General features: G+C 39.3%; 1 protein-coding gene across 3 annotated transcripts in view; it reads right to left on the bottom strand.

The window, feature by feature from the left end:
• Nucleotides 1–16,540, bottom strand: part of Lima1 (LIM domain and actin binding 1) — a 95,599-nt gene that overhangs the window by 56,429 nt on the left and 22,630 nt on the right. For all 3 annotated transcript variants that reach the window (XM_071609852.1, XM_027950061.3, XM_027950059.3), the window contains one exon: nt 4,291–4,432. In XM_071609852.1, coding sequence (XP_071465953.1) covers nt 4,291–4,409 — 119 coding nt within the window. In that variant the 5' untranslated portion in view covers nt 4,410–4,432. The remainder of the gene's footprint in view (nt 1–4,290; nt 4,433–16,540) is intronic.

Here is a 16,540-nt window from a genome sequence, read left to right as displayed (position 1 = left end):
TTTTTTTTTTTTTGGTTCCAGGGATTGAACCCAGAGGTGCTTAACAACTGAGCCACATCCCCCAGCCCTTTTTTAATGTTTTATTTTCAGAAGGGTCTCACTAAGTTGCTTAGCACCTCACTAAATTGCTGAAGCTGGGGCTGGGTATGTGGCTCAAGCGGTAGCGCACTTGCCTGGCATACGTGCGGCCCGGGTTCGATCCTCAGCACCACATACAAACAAAGATGTTGTATCCACCGAAAAACTAAAAAATAAATATTAAAAAATTCTCTCTCTCTCTCTTAAAAAAATAAAAAAATAAATTGCTGAAGCTGGCCTTGAACTTGTAATCCTCCCGCCTCAGCCTCCGGAGTTATTGGGATTATAGGCATGCACCACGATACCTGGAAAGATTAAGAAATTATGAAGAAATTTCAAAGTATTAGACAGGTCATTGATATGGATCAGTGACTCTTCACTGGGAGCTTCATTGGCCCCATCGGGCAATTGGAAACATATGGAGATCTTGTTGGGTTTTCTCTCCCATCCCTTTATTCCTTCTGTAGTTGTCACAGTGTCATAGGTTACTTACTACCAGCATTTGGAGGAGCTATCCTACACAAGGAAGAAGTACACCCAGAATTCCAATAACACCCCAATGAGAAACAGAGAAGCAAATAATACAGGAAACTGGTGTTTCCAGTGAAAGAAAGGAGCTTGGCCAGAAGCTGGCACACCACTGTGACACAGGAGAGAAGTGTGAAGTGTAGTCAGATGTGAGCCTCAGAACTCAGGTTTAGGACATTAGAACCAGGCACTAAAAACAATGAATGGGAACGGTATTGCAGTTGCAGGAAAGCAGCAAGTCTGACTCCTGACCCTAGAATATTTCAGGATCCCATGTGCAGAAAGAGTACTACTCAGACATGGGAATGCATGGCAAGGGAAAGCCAAGTTTAGTTAAGGCAGGTGGGGCTAAGGAAGGTGAAAAGGCTAAGAATGTACAGAAGTTTCTCTGCAGAACAGGGGGTTTCCAACTCCCATTAATCACATCTCAACACGGTCTCAGATCCCTTCACTTTCTTTCCATTCCTGTTGCTCCCCACCCTCACAGCAGCTTTCACTTGGTTTCCTGAAAGAGCCTCATAAATTGTCTCCATGCTATTAATCTCTCACCTTTTCCAATATGACTTTTACAATGTTGCCAGAAGCATCTTTCCAAAACACAAGTCTGATCATGTCACTCTCTCAGTTGCATTCACCGCTGAACTAACTAAATCTGAAACTTAGCATAGCATTGGAGGCCTCCCACCATCTAGCTCTAATTGAACCATACCAGTCCCTTCTCACTTTTGTTTTTGCCCTGCTTGACTGCTTGCTTTCTATTCCCTTTGCTTGTATTAGGCTCCCACAATCCTTTCCTTATTCACTTTGCTTTATGTTCAGGTTCACTTCTTGAAACTCACCAGACTATCTCTTCCAATTACCAATAATTCCTAAATTTCCCTAAAGGCAAAAATCACCCAGGATACTTGTTAAGAGCACAAATTCCTGAGCCCCAATGCAGATACAGAATCAGAATCTTTGGAGGACCTGGGAAGCCATCCATGTAGGAAGGTTTTAAAACATGTTCAAAAAAACTTTGATATTCTACCCATCAGGAGGTAGAGTCAAATTCCCCTCTCCCTAAATATAAGTCAGCCTTGGTTATTTACTTCCTTTTTTTTTTAAGGTACTGGGGATTGAATTCATGGCCTTGCACATACTAGGCAAGCACTCTACCCTTGAGTTACATCTTCAGGCTTAGTGACTCACTTCTATGAAGAGAATGTGGTAAAAGTGATAGCATATGACTTACAAGGCTAAGGTCATGAAAGGGAACCAACTTCTAGCTTCTTTCTTCTTTTGTTCCCTCTCTCCCTCTGTTTCTGGCTGCTTGCCTTAGAACCCAGCCACGAAGCCAAAGAGTCACATGGACTGGCCATGTGTAAGTGTTCCAATCATGACCCCAGCTGAGTTCCCAGATGACAGCCAGCATCAACTGCCTGACTTGGGAGTGAGCGAGCCTTTAGATAACTAAGGCTCCCAGTTTTTGAGCCACCCTGGCTTATGCTAAGTAGAGCAGAGACAACCCTGTCCAAATTGGAGATTCACAAGCAAAATAAACATTGCCATTATTTTATGCCTCTAAATTTTAGAGGTCTCTGTTTTTGTGATGCTGAGCATCTAACACAAGGCTTTAAGCATGCTAAGCAGGCACTCTGCCACTGAGGTACATCCCCTAGCCCAAGATTTTTTTATTTTCTTTAAAAATTTTTTGTTTTTGTATCAGGGACTGAACCCAGGGGCTCTTAACCACTGAGCCACATTCCCATTCCTTTTTATTTTTTGAGACACATTCTCGCTAAGTTACTTAGGGACTCCCTAAGTTGCTGAGACTGACTTTGAACTTGCAATCCTTCTGCCTCAGCCTCTCAAACCACTGGGATTATAGACATGTGCCACCATGCCAAGCTCCCAAGATTATTTTAATCAAAATTATTAATTCATACTAATTATACAGATTATTGTTTTGTCCTGGGGGTTGAACTCAGAAGTGCTTTAACACGGAGCTACATCCCCAGCGTTCTTTTAATTTTTGGACAAGGTCTCACTAATTTGCTGCGGGTCTTACTAAATTGTTGAGGCTTGCCTCAACTTCTGATCCCTCTTCCTGCCTCAGCCTCCCAAATTTCTAGGATAATAAAACATGTGCCACAGTGCCTGGCTAATTGTATAGATTAATGTGACATTTACTTGTATGCATATATCATGCTTTGCTTGAATCCAAATGCCCTCTATTACTCTCCCTTCTTTTGCCCTCACTCTTATCTCTCTTCTCTTCTCAATGTTTTTAGTTTCAGGTCATCATTTTTTCTTTTTTTTAAATATATTTTTTTAGAGAGAGAGAGAGAGAGAGAGAGAGAGAGAGAGGGAGAATTTTTTTTTTTTAATGTCTTTATTTTAGTTCTCAGCGGACACAACATCTTTGTATGTGGTGCTGAGGATCGAACCCGGGCCGCACGCATGCCAGGAGAGCGTGCTACCGCTTTTGAGCCACATCCCCAGCCCAATCATTTTTTCTTTAATTACCACAATAGAGAAACACATGATACTTGTCTTTCTGTATCTGGTTTAGTTCATGTAACATCATGACCCCCAGTTCCATCTATTTTCTGCAAATTATGTGATTTAATTCTTTTTTTTTTTTTTTACAGCTGAATAATACTTCATCATGTATATATACCATAATTTCTTTATTCATCTTTCAATGCCAGTCTAAGATTTTCTTCAGGGTACTATAGATTGAACCATGGACCTTGTATATTCTGGGCAAAGGCTCTACCACTAAGCTAAATCCCCAGTGCTTAGCATCTTCTAAAACAGAAATAGAGGTTGGGGATTTAGCTCAGTGACAGAGCACTTGCCTTGTATGTGTAAGGCCCTGAGTTTGGTCCTCAGCTCTGAAAAAAATAAATAAAACACAACAATAGATAACTGGAACACCATATCATTAGCAAGTACTCCAGATAAATCTTAAGATCATGAAGGTTGGGCTGGGCACTGTGGTGCATGCCTTTAATCCCAGTGACTTGGGAGTCTGAGACAGGAACATCACAAGTTCAAGGCCAGCCTGAGCAACTTAGCAAGGCCCTCAGCAACTTAGTGAGACCCTGTCTCAAAAAATAAAAAATGCAGGGCTGGAATTGTAGCTACAGTGGTAGAGCACTTGCCTTGCCTAGCATGTGTGAGGCACTGCATTCAATCCTCAGCACCACATAATAATAAATAAATAAACAAACAAACAAACAAAATAAAGGTATTGTGTCCATCTACAATTTTAAAAATATTTTAAAAAATAGGGTCAGGGTTGTGGCTCAGTGGTAGAGCGCTTGCCTAGCATGCTTGAGGCACTGGGTTCAATCCCCAGCACCACATAAAAATAAAAACAAATAAAGGTATGTGTCCATCTACAATTAAAAAAAATATTTTAAAAAAATTAAAAAATAAGAAGAACTGGGGATATATTTCAATGGTAAATCACCCTGGGTTAAATCCCCAGTACCTGCCCTCTGCCCAAAAAAGCTCCTGGTTTAATTCCCCTGTACTGCTGAATACATACATACATACATACATGTCTCCTGATTATTATCATCTTTCTTCTCCACGGTACTGTGTATGGTACTCAGTAAGTCATTTCATAATCTCCCTGACAGGTGGTATTGTGTGCTTAAGACAAATGGTCTTTTTGGAACCAGGATCAGCACTTACTTGGAGAATATTTCCACGATAGTTGATGACTTGTTCTTGTTGACAAGAGAAAGTTCTTTGGCTGTTACCCTCAAAGACAGTGAAGTCCATTGCCGTCTGTTAAATGCAGTTGATTCCATCTTGTCTACAGATACTGAAACACCTACACAATAAAGAAAGTCAGAACATTAGATGTAGGAGAGGGATCGCCAGCATCCAAGGATTGACAGTGGGGTATGAACAGTAAGAGAGCAGAGAGCCCAAACCAACACACTCTACTCTTCTACCACTTCTCCCAAAAACTGTGTAACCTTGGTCAAATGATTCAATATCTTTGGGTTGCAGTTTTCTGTAGAAGGGGGTTAGATCAGATCATTTATAAAGTCTCTTCCAGGTCCAACATTTTATGACTGATCCTATGGGGCAAAAGTCAACTGGCCTTTCCTTGAATTTAAGCCTGTTCCAAAGTCACATTTAGAGTGAAATGTTCCCCTCTTCTGAATTACATCCCAGGGGAGGTACAATCAGCATCTCAGCAGAGTCAGATTCAAGTTAGATTCTACCTACATCCAGGCTTCTTTTGGCTGGCCTCACTCCCCACACTCTGCAGCACTAGCCATTCAGCCTTGGAAGGACAGCTGGGGACTCTGCATGGTCTACTAGAAAGAGCAAGGGCTTTCAGGCTAGGCAGACTTCAGTAAAACCATAACTTTGTTACCTTGAACAAATTATGTAACTTTGGGGCTGGGGGGTGAAGCTCAGCAATAGAGATTTGCCTAACATGGGTGAGGCTCTGGGTTCAATCCCCATGGGGTGAGAGGGTGGAGTAACATTAAAAAAAATTTTTTTTTAGTTGTAGATGGACACAATACCTTTATTCCATTTATTTATTTTTATGTGGTGCTAAGGATTGAACCCAGTGCCTCACACATGCGAGGCAAGCGCTCTGCCACTGAGCCACAATCCCAGCCTGGGAGGAGTAATCTTTCTAGTTTTTTTTTTCTTTTCTTTTCTTTTTTTAATTTATTTTTCAGTTTTATGTGGGCACAATATCCTTATTTTATTTTATGTGGTGCTGAGAATTGAATCCAGCACTTCATGCATGCTAGGTAAGCACTCTACCTCTGAGCCACAACCCCAGCCCCAGTTTTAGTTTCTTCAGCTAAAAAAATGAGGAAAATGGGGTGAAGGTGGGAGTTCATAACCCACTTGAATCAAAGTGTGGAATATGATATGTCAAGAAATTTGTAATGTTTTGAACAACCCACAATAAAAATTAAAAAAAAAAAAATAAATAAAAATAAAAATTAAAAAAAAAAAAATGAGGAAAACGAGGATTATACCTAAACTTTCTAGGGTTTTAATGTAGATTTATGGCAACAATATATTTAAAATACTAGGCATGTTAGAGTAGTATAAAGAGCATTTTAAGCATGACATATTAGCTTTGGCACTTGTATATTCTTACTATGATTAGCCAATCAGTAAAATATACTTAAATTCAAAGGCCACAATCTCCATACTTAAATTCTTTTCTGATGGTGCACTGGTGCACACCTGTAACTCCAGTGACTTGGCAGGCTGAGGCAGGAGGACTGCCAGTTCAAGACCAGCCTCAGGGGCTGGGGCTGTAGCTCAGTGGTAGAGTGCCTGCCTCGCAGGTGTGAGGCACTGGATTCGATCCTCAGCACCACATATAAATAAATAAATATATTGTGTCCATCTACAACTAAAAAAAAAAAAAAGACTAGCCTCAGCAATTTAGTGCAGCCCTGTCTCAAATAAATAGGGATAGGGGTGTGGTTCAGGGCCCCTGGGTTCAATCAAAAATTATTTTCTATGGTCCCTTCAAGCCAAAAAATACCCAAAGCCATTCTCTTGACATCAGTTAATCTCTACCCATTAACCTAGATTTTTTTTCCACCAGTACTTATCAAAGGAGTTCCAACTTTTGTCCAAAAGAAGTAAGATTAGATTAGTCGAGGCTCGGGATGTGGCTCATGTGGTAGCACGCTTGCCTGGCATGCATGAGGCACTGGGTTCAATCCTCAGCTCCACATAAAAATAAAGATATTGTGTCCATCTAAAACTAAAAAATAAATATTTTTTTTTAAAAAAGATTAGATTAGTCAATAGTTTCTTTATTTGAAGAGCGAAAGTAAAAATTAAAGTACTGCTTGCAGCTCTCTTGACAACTGCAGAGCATAAGTAATCTGATACAAGAAATGGTTCCTGGAGTATTGCAACCCACAGCCCTGACAACAGTGGAATACAAGAGGCACTGGGCTGCCCTTTCACACTAAAAGTACCAAGATGAAAAGTAGGTGATGGGCAACTCTAATAGACCATGCTACTTTTCCACACATAGCACTTTGTTTTTTCTGACTAAAGCCTTGTCTGAAAATAATACTAGTTTGTTGTTTTTGTTGATTTGTCTTAATCCCTATACTGGAAGACAGCAGAGTTCACAGCAATGGTAAGATCTCTGGCATTAGCATCAGATAGGCCCAAGTATGAGTGTTGGCCTCACCACTCAATGCTGTGTACTGTTCCTAAAACTTAGATTTCTCACCAATAATAACAGGTGTGTTTGTTTTGGTCTGGAATTGAACACAGTGGTGCACTGTGCTATACCCCCAGCACTTTTTAGTTTTATTTTGAGACAGTGGCTCACTAAGCTGCCCAGGCTAGCCTTAAACTTGCAATTCTTCTGTCTCCCAAGTCACTGGAGTTACAGGAGTGTGCTAACACACTCAGCACAATAACAGTATTCCTTTTCTTAAAAAATTTTTTTAGATGTTGATTGACTTTTATTTTATTCATTCATTTATATGCGGTGTTGAGAATCGAACCCAATGCCTCACATGTGCTAGACAAGTGCTCTACCACTGAACCACAACCCTAGCCCCCCCAAATAGTATTCTTTTGAGGAATAAATAAGATAAAAAAGAATAATCCAGAATCAGTAAACAATAAATGTTAGAGTTTTTTAAATGTTATATCTTCTTTCTGAATAAAATAATCTCAATATTACTCATGCTTTCTAAATAAACCTGAATGTACCAAATAAAACATGACACCTATTTGTGTATCTACTTCCCAATTTGTAACTGACAGACTCACCACTGTCAGCCTTTTTTTCTAACGAGAACAAGGTGTGCAAGTAACAAACAATTTGGCCAAACTTAATTATGTAAAACCACAATATTCATCCTTTAAAACAAATTTAGGAAACACTGACCAACACTTTAAGACATTATTTGGCAAAATTATGCTTCTAACATAGGTGTGGGTATAAATGTTGTCAGTTCTTCTAATGTGATGAATTTTGGATGAAAGAGAAAACACACACACACACAAACACAAGGTTATAAGGTTTGTTCTCAAATCTGTTCATAAAAAAAGGAACAGCGGACCTGGGTATGTGGCATGTGCCTATAGTCCCAGCTACTTGGAGTAATGAAGCAGGAGAGTTCAAGATCAGCCTGGGGAATGTAGGGAGACACTATCTTAAAACAACAACAACAAAAAAAAAAAAAAAAAGTGGGAGGAAAGTATTGGTTATATGAGGGACTGAGCATGATAAAGAAAAAGGAGTTGATTCCACATCTGGTTTTGAGTACTCCTGGCTAGAATGCTATGGAAAGTTAGAACATCTATCTTGGTATAAGTGCACCTTATATACAAGGAATAAATTGTTCACCCCAAAATATGGAGAGACCCCTATCTAAATGGTATTCATAATCTATTGAACTTACTAGCATATAACAAATAGTTACAGCACAAGGCAGAATGTGGTTAGAGGCAATGTATGGTCTAGGAGGGTGGGATTTTTGGCTGGAGGGAAGAGATGGAAAAAGATACTGGATTAACTTGGAATGGGCAGAATTTCACAATGAGAGTAGGAGGAATAAAGTACAGGAGAATACCTTTAGGGGATGAGTTAGATTTTGGTTGCAAAAGAAGTTGAAAATAAGGTAGGAAAAGGCAGGATGAGGCCATACTAGGAAGAGCCTTGAAAACCTTGTTAAGGAAGTTAGGACACATTCCAAAAGTGCAAATATCTAGCCTGTGAGTTAGCAGAAATGTAGTCCTTTTTCTTTTTCTTTTGGTACCAGGGATTAAACCCAGGATGCTTAGACACTGAGCCACATCTCTGGCCCTTTTTATTTTATTTCTTTATTTTGAGACAAGGTCTCCCTAAGTTGCTTAGGACCTCACTAGTTTGCTGAGGCTGACTTTGAACTCATGATCTTCCTGCCCCCACCTCCGGCGGAGCTGCTGGGATTACAGGTGTGCACCAACAGGCCAGGCTTAAAGTCTAGTCTTAATGTGCTATTCCTCAGCACAAGCATGACATTTAAGGCAATTTTTTTAAGAATTTCCCCTGAGGGCTGGGGTTGTGGCTCAGAGGTAAAGTGCTTGCCTATCATGTGTGAGGCATTGGGTTTGATCCTCAGCACCACATAAAAATAAAATAAAGCTATTGTGTCCACCTATAACTAAAAACTAAATATAAAAAAAAAATTTACCTGAGCCTCAATAGTCACATCTGTAAGATAAAAGCTCTACATTGGATTACCCACAGTCTCTACAGTGAAACAAATAAAGTTTCTGAAAAACCACAATGAATGCCATGTCTTAAAAAAGATTATTCTGCAACAGTGTATAACTTGCTAAGAGAAGAAACTGGAGTCTAACAGTTACTAAAAGATCCTAAAACTGTCTAAATGAGAGATAATCAAGGTTTTCATTTTGTTTGGTACTGGGGATTGAACCTAGGGTGCTTTACTACTTTAGGTACATCCCACTCCTATTAAACACAGTTGCTGAAGCTGGCCTCCAACTTGCCATCCTTCTGCCTCAGCCTCCAGAATGGCTGGGATTATAAGTGTGAACGATCACACCCAGCCCCATCAAGGTTTCAAGTAGGAATGAAACATATGTAGAGAGAATTGATAGTTTTCAGAATAAAAGGGACTTAAGGTAAGAGAAGGAATCAAAGCTGGCATCACCAAACATAAACGATTAAAAGTTTAAGGGTAAATATAGAATGACAAGAGAGAGTTTTGCTATTTCATGTTGAAATATACACATAATCAAGAAAAATCCAAGTGATACACAAGAAACTTCAAATTCAAAACTACCATTAGAAACCAGACTCTTAGAAGAAAAAAATTTTTGAAACACCTACTTTATTCAAAGCACAAATCTCCTCACAACGCTGCTACAAGTTTGGTTTTATTAACTTAAATTTATTTTTTTATTTTTTTAGTTGTAGATGGACACAATGCCTTTATTTTATATATTCACTTATTTTTTTTATGTGGTGCTGAGGATTGAACCCAGTGCCTCTCATGTGCCAGGCAAGCACTCTACCACTGAGCCACAACCCCAGCTTTTATCTTATATTTATGATGAAGATAAGTTAAATAACTTTACAAAAATTACTTCGATATAAAGTAGCAGAGTTGAGATTCTTATCTACATTGGTTTTTTTTTGTTGTTGTTGTTTTGTGTGTGTTTTAACCAGGGATTGAACCCAGGGATACTTTACTACCAAGCCACATCCCTATTCCTTTTTATTTTTTTATTTTGAGACAGGGTCTTGCTAAGCTGCTTAGAGTCTCACTAAATTGCTGAGTCTGACTTTGAAAACGCAATCCTCCTGCCTCCTAAGTCACTGGGATTAAATGTGACCTACCATACCTGGCCAAATTTATATTCTGTTTAATTCCAAAGTCCATTTTCTTTCTACTACAAGTAGTGAACAATGATCAAAAACATCAAATTTTAACCAAAACTGGGAAGAAAAATTTCTGAACCATCTAGCTGCAAAACCATATAAATTATCTTCTAGTAGCAGCAAGTACAATTGGGACCTCCATATCCTTTTCACATCCATGGAATAAACCAACCATGGATTGAAAAAAAATTTGTTCAGGGTGTACCAGGGATTGAATTCAGGGGCACTCGACCACTGAGCCACATCCCCAGCCCTATTTTGTATTTTATTTAGAGACAGGGTCTCACTGAGTTGCTTAGTGCCTCACTTTTGCTGAGGCTGGCTTTGAACTAGCAATCCTCCCGTCTCAACCTCAGCCTCCTGAGCTACTGGGATTATAGATGTCCACCACCAAGCCTGGCTTGAAAATATCTGAAAAAATATTGTGCTGGATATGGTGCCACATGCCTGTAATCCCAGCACTTTGGGAGGTTGTCCTGAACACACACAGACTTTTTTATTGGTTATTATTTCCTTAAAAATATAGTATAACAAATATAGTATAATAAGTATTTATGTAGCATTTACATTGTTTTAGTCATTTTAAGTAATCTAGAGGTAATTTAAAGTATATGGGAGGATGTGTGTAAGTTATAGGTTAAGACTGCATGCACCATTTTATAAAAGGGACTTTAACATATACAGATTTTTTTTTTTTTTTGGGTGGTGCTGGGGATTGAACCCAGAGCCTTGTACATGCCAGGCAGACACTCCACCACTGAGCCACATCCCAGCCCTATACAGATTTGGGCATCTGCAGCGGTCCTGGAACCAACCCCAATACCCCATGGATACCCAGGGAAGGACAACTATATCTTCCCAGAATGGTGAGCACCAGAGGTAATCATTCCTACTTCCAGGAAACTTAAAGTTGTCCAAGGCCAGCTTGAAATACTCTCCACTGTAAATAAATATCTTGGTTTTTATGGGCCGTGTTAAAAGTGTGGTATTGCTCCTCACCCACCCAGTCTCTCTTAGATCAGAGTCCCATTTTCAGACTTCAAACTTTAAAACTCATCCTCATAGGTCATATTCATTCTACTGGCACTTCAACTGTGAAGGCAAAACTGCTAGATCAGGGGCTGGGGTTGTAGCTCAGTGGTAGAGCGCTTGCCTAGCATGTGTGAGGCACTGGGTTTGATCCTCAGCACCACATAAAAAATAAAATAAAGGTACTGAGTTAATCTACAACTGAAAACAAAATAATAAAAAAAACTGCTGGATTGGCAGATGGATGAATGCAAGAGTTAAAGGAAATAGATAATAACAAAAATAAGATTTTAGCCTCAGAAACTAGAATAAAACAAATAATAATTGGATATAAGAAAGCAACTGATTGCTAAACAAGGAAAATACCTTCAGATGTAGACATATACTGGAGATCTTGACATCAGAAGAGAGGCTTAGAAAGCAATAACTCTCTTTTATACAATGAAGGAACTGAGCCACATAAAGGTCTAAAAATTTCTCCCAAATCAGAATCTAGTTAGTATTAGAACTCCTTAGCTCTAACTCCCAGTTCAATGTTCTTTAATCAGACCAGATAGCTTGAGGTGGGACAGCTAATCTGTCCTAAGGGTGATCTGGGGCTTAGAGACAAGATCTCTTGCAAAGGTCCTTGAAAAGCAAGGGTTGGGCAGTGACCCACTGGGAAATTTGGCCCCAGGTATCAGCTTTCTCAAGCTACTGCTTAAGGTGAGGGCTGCAGCTGCTCCAGGGAACCCATTCTAATAAACTCATTTATAGGTTCATCTGACCAAGGGAATTGTCTATCAGAAACCAGGTTGGGATAAAAGCAGATGAACTTCTACCACAACCAGCTCTTTCCAAAGCTACAAACAAAATCCTAGCCTTATAAATACAATCTCAATTGCCCTTCTCTTTTTCTCTAGCCTCCTGAAAGAATGCATGAGCAAGCAGTATAAGTTACTGAAAGCAGCCTCAAAAAACTAGAGAACAGGGCTGGGGATATAGCCCAGTGGTATAATAATTGTCTAGCATATGCAAGGTCTTAGGTTCTGACCCCAGCACAGCAAACCAACCTGGGAAATTTAACAAGATCCTGTCTCAAAATAAAAAATAAAAAGGATTAGAGTTTATAGTTCATTGGTAGTACACCCCTGGTTCCATTCCCAGCCCCCCCACATATACATTAAAAAAACCTAGAGAACAAATTCTAAAAACACATATTGAGAGAAAATGTCATTTTTTAGAAATGAAGGTTGAGTTTTACACTTTTTCTACAACTCTTCTCAGTTTGAATGTCAAAACGTAAAAAGAAACTAATTAAAAGGAAAAACAAAAACAACCTAAAAATATCAAGGTGCAAAAGGGAATTTAAAAAAAAAAGCAATATGAAACACATTTCCACATAATGACTTTTCAGAATGCAAGTTATATTTCTTTTCTTTTTTCTCTTCTTTTTTTCATTTTTTTAATTTTTGAGAGATAGTCTCACTAAGTTGCCAAGGCCTCAAACTTGGCAATTCTCCTGCCTCACCTTCCCCAGTTGCTGGGATTATAGACACACACCACTGTACCAGCGAAGTTATGAATTGTTTAGAAAACAATATAAAACTGATGTGCCTTTTTCATTTCTCCATATCAGAGGGTACATGGTGATGATGTTGTATTGCTGGTGATGTTAACATTGACCACCAGGTTGAGGTGGTATCAGGTAGGTTTTTCTACTGTAAAGTGTTGGTAAAGATGGCGCCCAGACTGCTTCTCTTCCGGGAGCTCAGGTCCATGACGCACTGAATGGCTCGCAAACTGTCACCTCCAATCCCTGTGAATGGCATGAACTTTGAATGGCGCACCTCCAATCCCTGAAGTGGCACGAACTCTCAGTCAATGAAGAAGTAACAGCCCACTTGCCTTGCTCCTCCTCCTCCAGTGTTAAGCCCATAAATATCAACACTCTGTCTGTGCTCTCTCTCTTACTCTCCCCTCTCTCCCCCCTCCTCTCTCTCTCCTCTCTCTCTCTCTCTCCCTCCCCTCTCTCTCCCCCCTCCCCTTTCTTTCTTCCCTCTCTCCTCTCTCTCCCTCTCTCTTCTCTCTCTCCCCCCACTCTCTCTCGACCCCCTTCTCTTATGTGACTGACAGCTAGGGTCCTGCTAATAAAATCTCGGACAGGTGAACCGTTGTTTTGGCTTGTTGAGTTTACGGAGCTTTTCCAGCATCCTTTACATAAAGTTTATTTTTTTTCTCTTTGTAACTCATACATATTTGAGGAGAGACACTTTGATACTGTTTCTTAAGCTTTTTCCCACTAATTTTAGCATTCATGGGGGGAGATGTTGTCTACAGCAATTATTAATGTTTTAATGGTAATTTTTTATTGCCCCCATCCTTTCTGCATTTACTAACTGTAATTCTTCTGAGGAATATTTGTCTTTTCTTTCCTATTTAACGATTTATTTATATTAGTATGAACTCACTGATATTTATTTTATCCCCTGGATACAAATATAAACCGAGCATTCCCAATCCAAAAATCTGAAATCAGAAATGCTCCAAAGTCCAAAACTTTTTGGGTACTGACATGATGCCACAAATGGAAAATCCCATACCTGACCTCACATGACAAGATGTAGTCAAAACACAAGCACAGGGCTGGATTTGTGGCTCAGTGGTAGAGTGCTTGCCTAGCATGGGTGAGGCACTGGGTTCTATTCTCAGCACTGCATATAAATAAATAAAATAAAGGTCCATTGACAACTAAAAAAAATATTTTAAAAAACACAGGCACAAAACTAAAAATATTGTGTAAATTTATCTTTAAGGCTATACCTATAAGGTGTATATGAAATATAAATGAATTTCATGTTTAGACTTGCATCCCACCTCCAAGGTATCTAACTACATATATGCAAATATTCTAAAATATTGGAAAATTTCCAGCTCCAAGCATTTTGGACAAGGGATATTCAACCCTTATTATCATTGTTTTGTTGCTTAAATTTTTCCAGCTTTGGTCATTTGGAACTTTTGTAGTTTTGTTTCTACGTTCCTTCAATATTCATTCTCTCTCTCTCTCTCTCTCTCTCTCACTCACACACACACACACACACACACACACACACACACTCCCCTGGAGTCACTCAACTATTTCTCCAAGGAGCCCTGTTTGTTTTATGGTTTTGGTACAAGGGATTGAACTCAGGGGCACTCTCACACTGAGCCACATCCTCACATCTCCAGCCCTTTTTCATATTTTAATTTTTATTTATTTATTTTTTTTTTAAAGAGAGAGAGAATTTTTAATATTTATTTTTTAGTTTTCGGTGGACACAACATCTTTGTTTGTATGTGGTGCTGAGGATCGAACCCGGGCCGCATGCATGCCAGGCGAGCGCGCTACCGCTTGAGCCACATCCCCAGCCCCTTTTTCATATTTTAAATAGAGAGAGGGCTCCCTAAATAGCTGAGGCTGGCTTTTAACTTGTAATCCTCCTGCCTCGGCCTCTCCAACCCCTGGGATAACAGGCATGAGCCATGGCACCCAGCCTGTTTGTTTCCCTTCAGGGAAAAAATCAAGATCTGGGCACTAGGAACGTTCATTACTACAGATAAGTCACTGCTTCTAGGTTCGCTCAGTGGCCAGAACCAGGAAATATATGCACGTATACTAACACATGTATATACACATTTCTATATTCACCTCCAAATCTATCTATTTACCTATATGTACTTATTTTATAAACTAAAATTCTGACTCTAATCTAGCATCATAAGATTAATTCTAATATTCCCTCTGCTTATTTGTAACTTCTTTCTCTGATAGTAAAAAGTTAAGCTCCACAGAACTTTGACTTCTGAAAAGAGATCTAGAATTTTTAAAATTATGCCATTACGAGTTTCTCCTCCCTTGATACACCATATACTTTTTCATTGCATTTGGAATGTTATCTCCTACTCAATCTACCCACCTTTAAAAATTCAACTGAGAGACTACCTCCCCACAGAACCTTTTCCTCAAGGGCCCCAGCCCTATCTCCCATCAGCAGAGGTCACTCCCACCACTTTATCATAATTTTATGAATTCTACTCAACAGAAAGATTCTTGAGGTCAGAGTACATACCTACTTTGCCTCTTGCCCTTCTGGTATTGCTTTCTTAAATAAAAGGAACTTTATTGATATGTCTTAAATGAAACCGCATGAAGCTTTGAATTTTATCTGAAACACAATTAGTAAGGAAAGATAAATGCTCCTCATTGCAGTTTCAAAACTAGGTGTTGAGAAAGCATATACTGTATTTCAGAATTGTGAATGATTCAGTAATTTCAGTTGCTTCTTCAAACTCTTTGTGCCATAACCTTCTTGAGGTTAAGAAGCTCTAACCTTCTTGACTTCAGTCTTAAAATCTCCACTACATGCTGGATAGCTTCATATGTCCCATGAATACACGACATACAATCCAAATCATATGTATTATTCTATCTTAATTTCTACCCTTAAAATTGAATTTATTTAGCCACAAATGATTTTTCTCCAAAGGTGCTGGCATATGAATTTTTATTTGTATTGAACAAAATAATAGAAAATGGAAGACAGTAGGATATAACAATGTACACAGGTTTGAAGTAAAAAAGAGAATTTACTGGTTCTTACTCTGCCTCGTCTAAGTTTGTCATGTGCAACTTATTTACCTTTCTGAAGCACACACTATCACCTACCTTAGCTAGTTAAGTAAAAAATTCCATATAAAATGACACCTGGGGAGAATGAATGGTAAGGGGCTAAGAGCTAGGCTACGAATTTGAATCTAATTGTTTGAGTCTCACACCTCTTAGTAGCTGTATGACCTTGGGCAAATTATTAAACTCCAGCTGGGTTTCCTCCTCTATAAATTGGGGATAAAAGAATCCATCTCATTGTTGTGCAAATTAAGTTCTTAAGCATCATATATGATAACTGTTTATTATAACACTGCCTAGCACCTAATAAATACTTAGTACATCTTTATCATCATTAATATTAATAAACTTTATTTTACATCCCCCGTGCCATGTTATTTCACATAAGGACTTTGCACAAACTTGCCCTAGAATCCTTTTTTGGTACTGAGGATTGAACCCAGGTGTGCTCAACCATTGAGACACATCCCCAGCCCTTTTTAATATTTTATTTAGAGACAGGGTCTCACTGAGTTGCTAGAGTGCGTTGCTAAATTGCCGAGACTGGCTTTGAACTCGCGATCCTCCTGCCTCAGCCTCCCAAGTTGCTGGGATTACAGGCATGCATCACTGCACCCAGTTTGCCCTTGAATCTTTAGGTGGGCCCACTTATCTTTCGATCCTGGGCTTTCCTCTGAGCATGCTGCCCCTACCAGCACACTACTACACACTGTCTGGCAATGTTTCAATCCTTTCCTGGCCTTATGCTATAAGACCCAGCTTCCTTGGTCCTCCAAGCCTAGGTTAGGAGGTTATTTGTTGTGCCAGGGATCCAATTCAGGGTCTCATACATGCTAGGCAAGTGC

The sequence above is a fragment of the Marmota flaviventris genome, chromosome 3 (assembly GCF_047511675.1).
Source record: "Marmota flaviventris isolate mMarFla1 chromosome 3, mMarFla1.hap1, whole genome shotgun sequence".
In the NCBI taxonomy this organism is placed as follows: Eukaryota; Metazoa; Chordata; class Mammalia; order Rodentia; family Sciuridae; genus Marmota; species Marmota flaviventris.
Note: the sequence above shows the minus strand (reverse complement) of the source record. Positions and strands in the feature narration are given on the sequence as shown.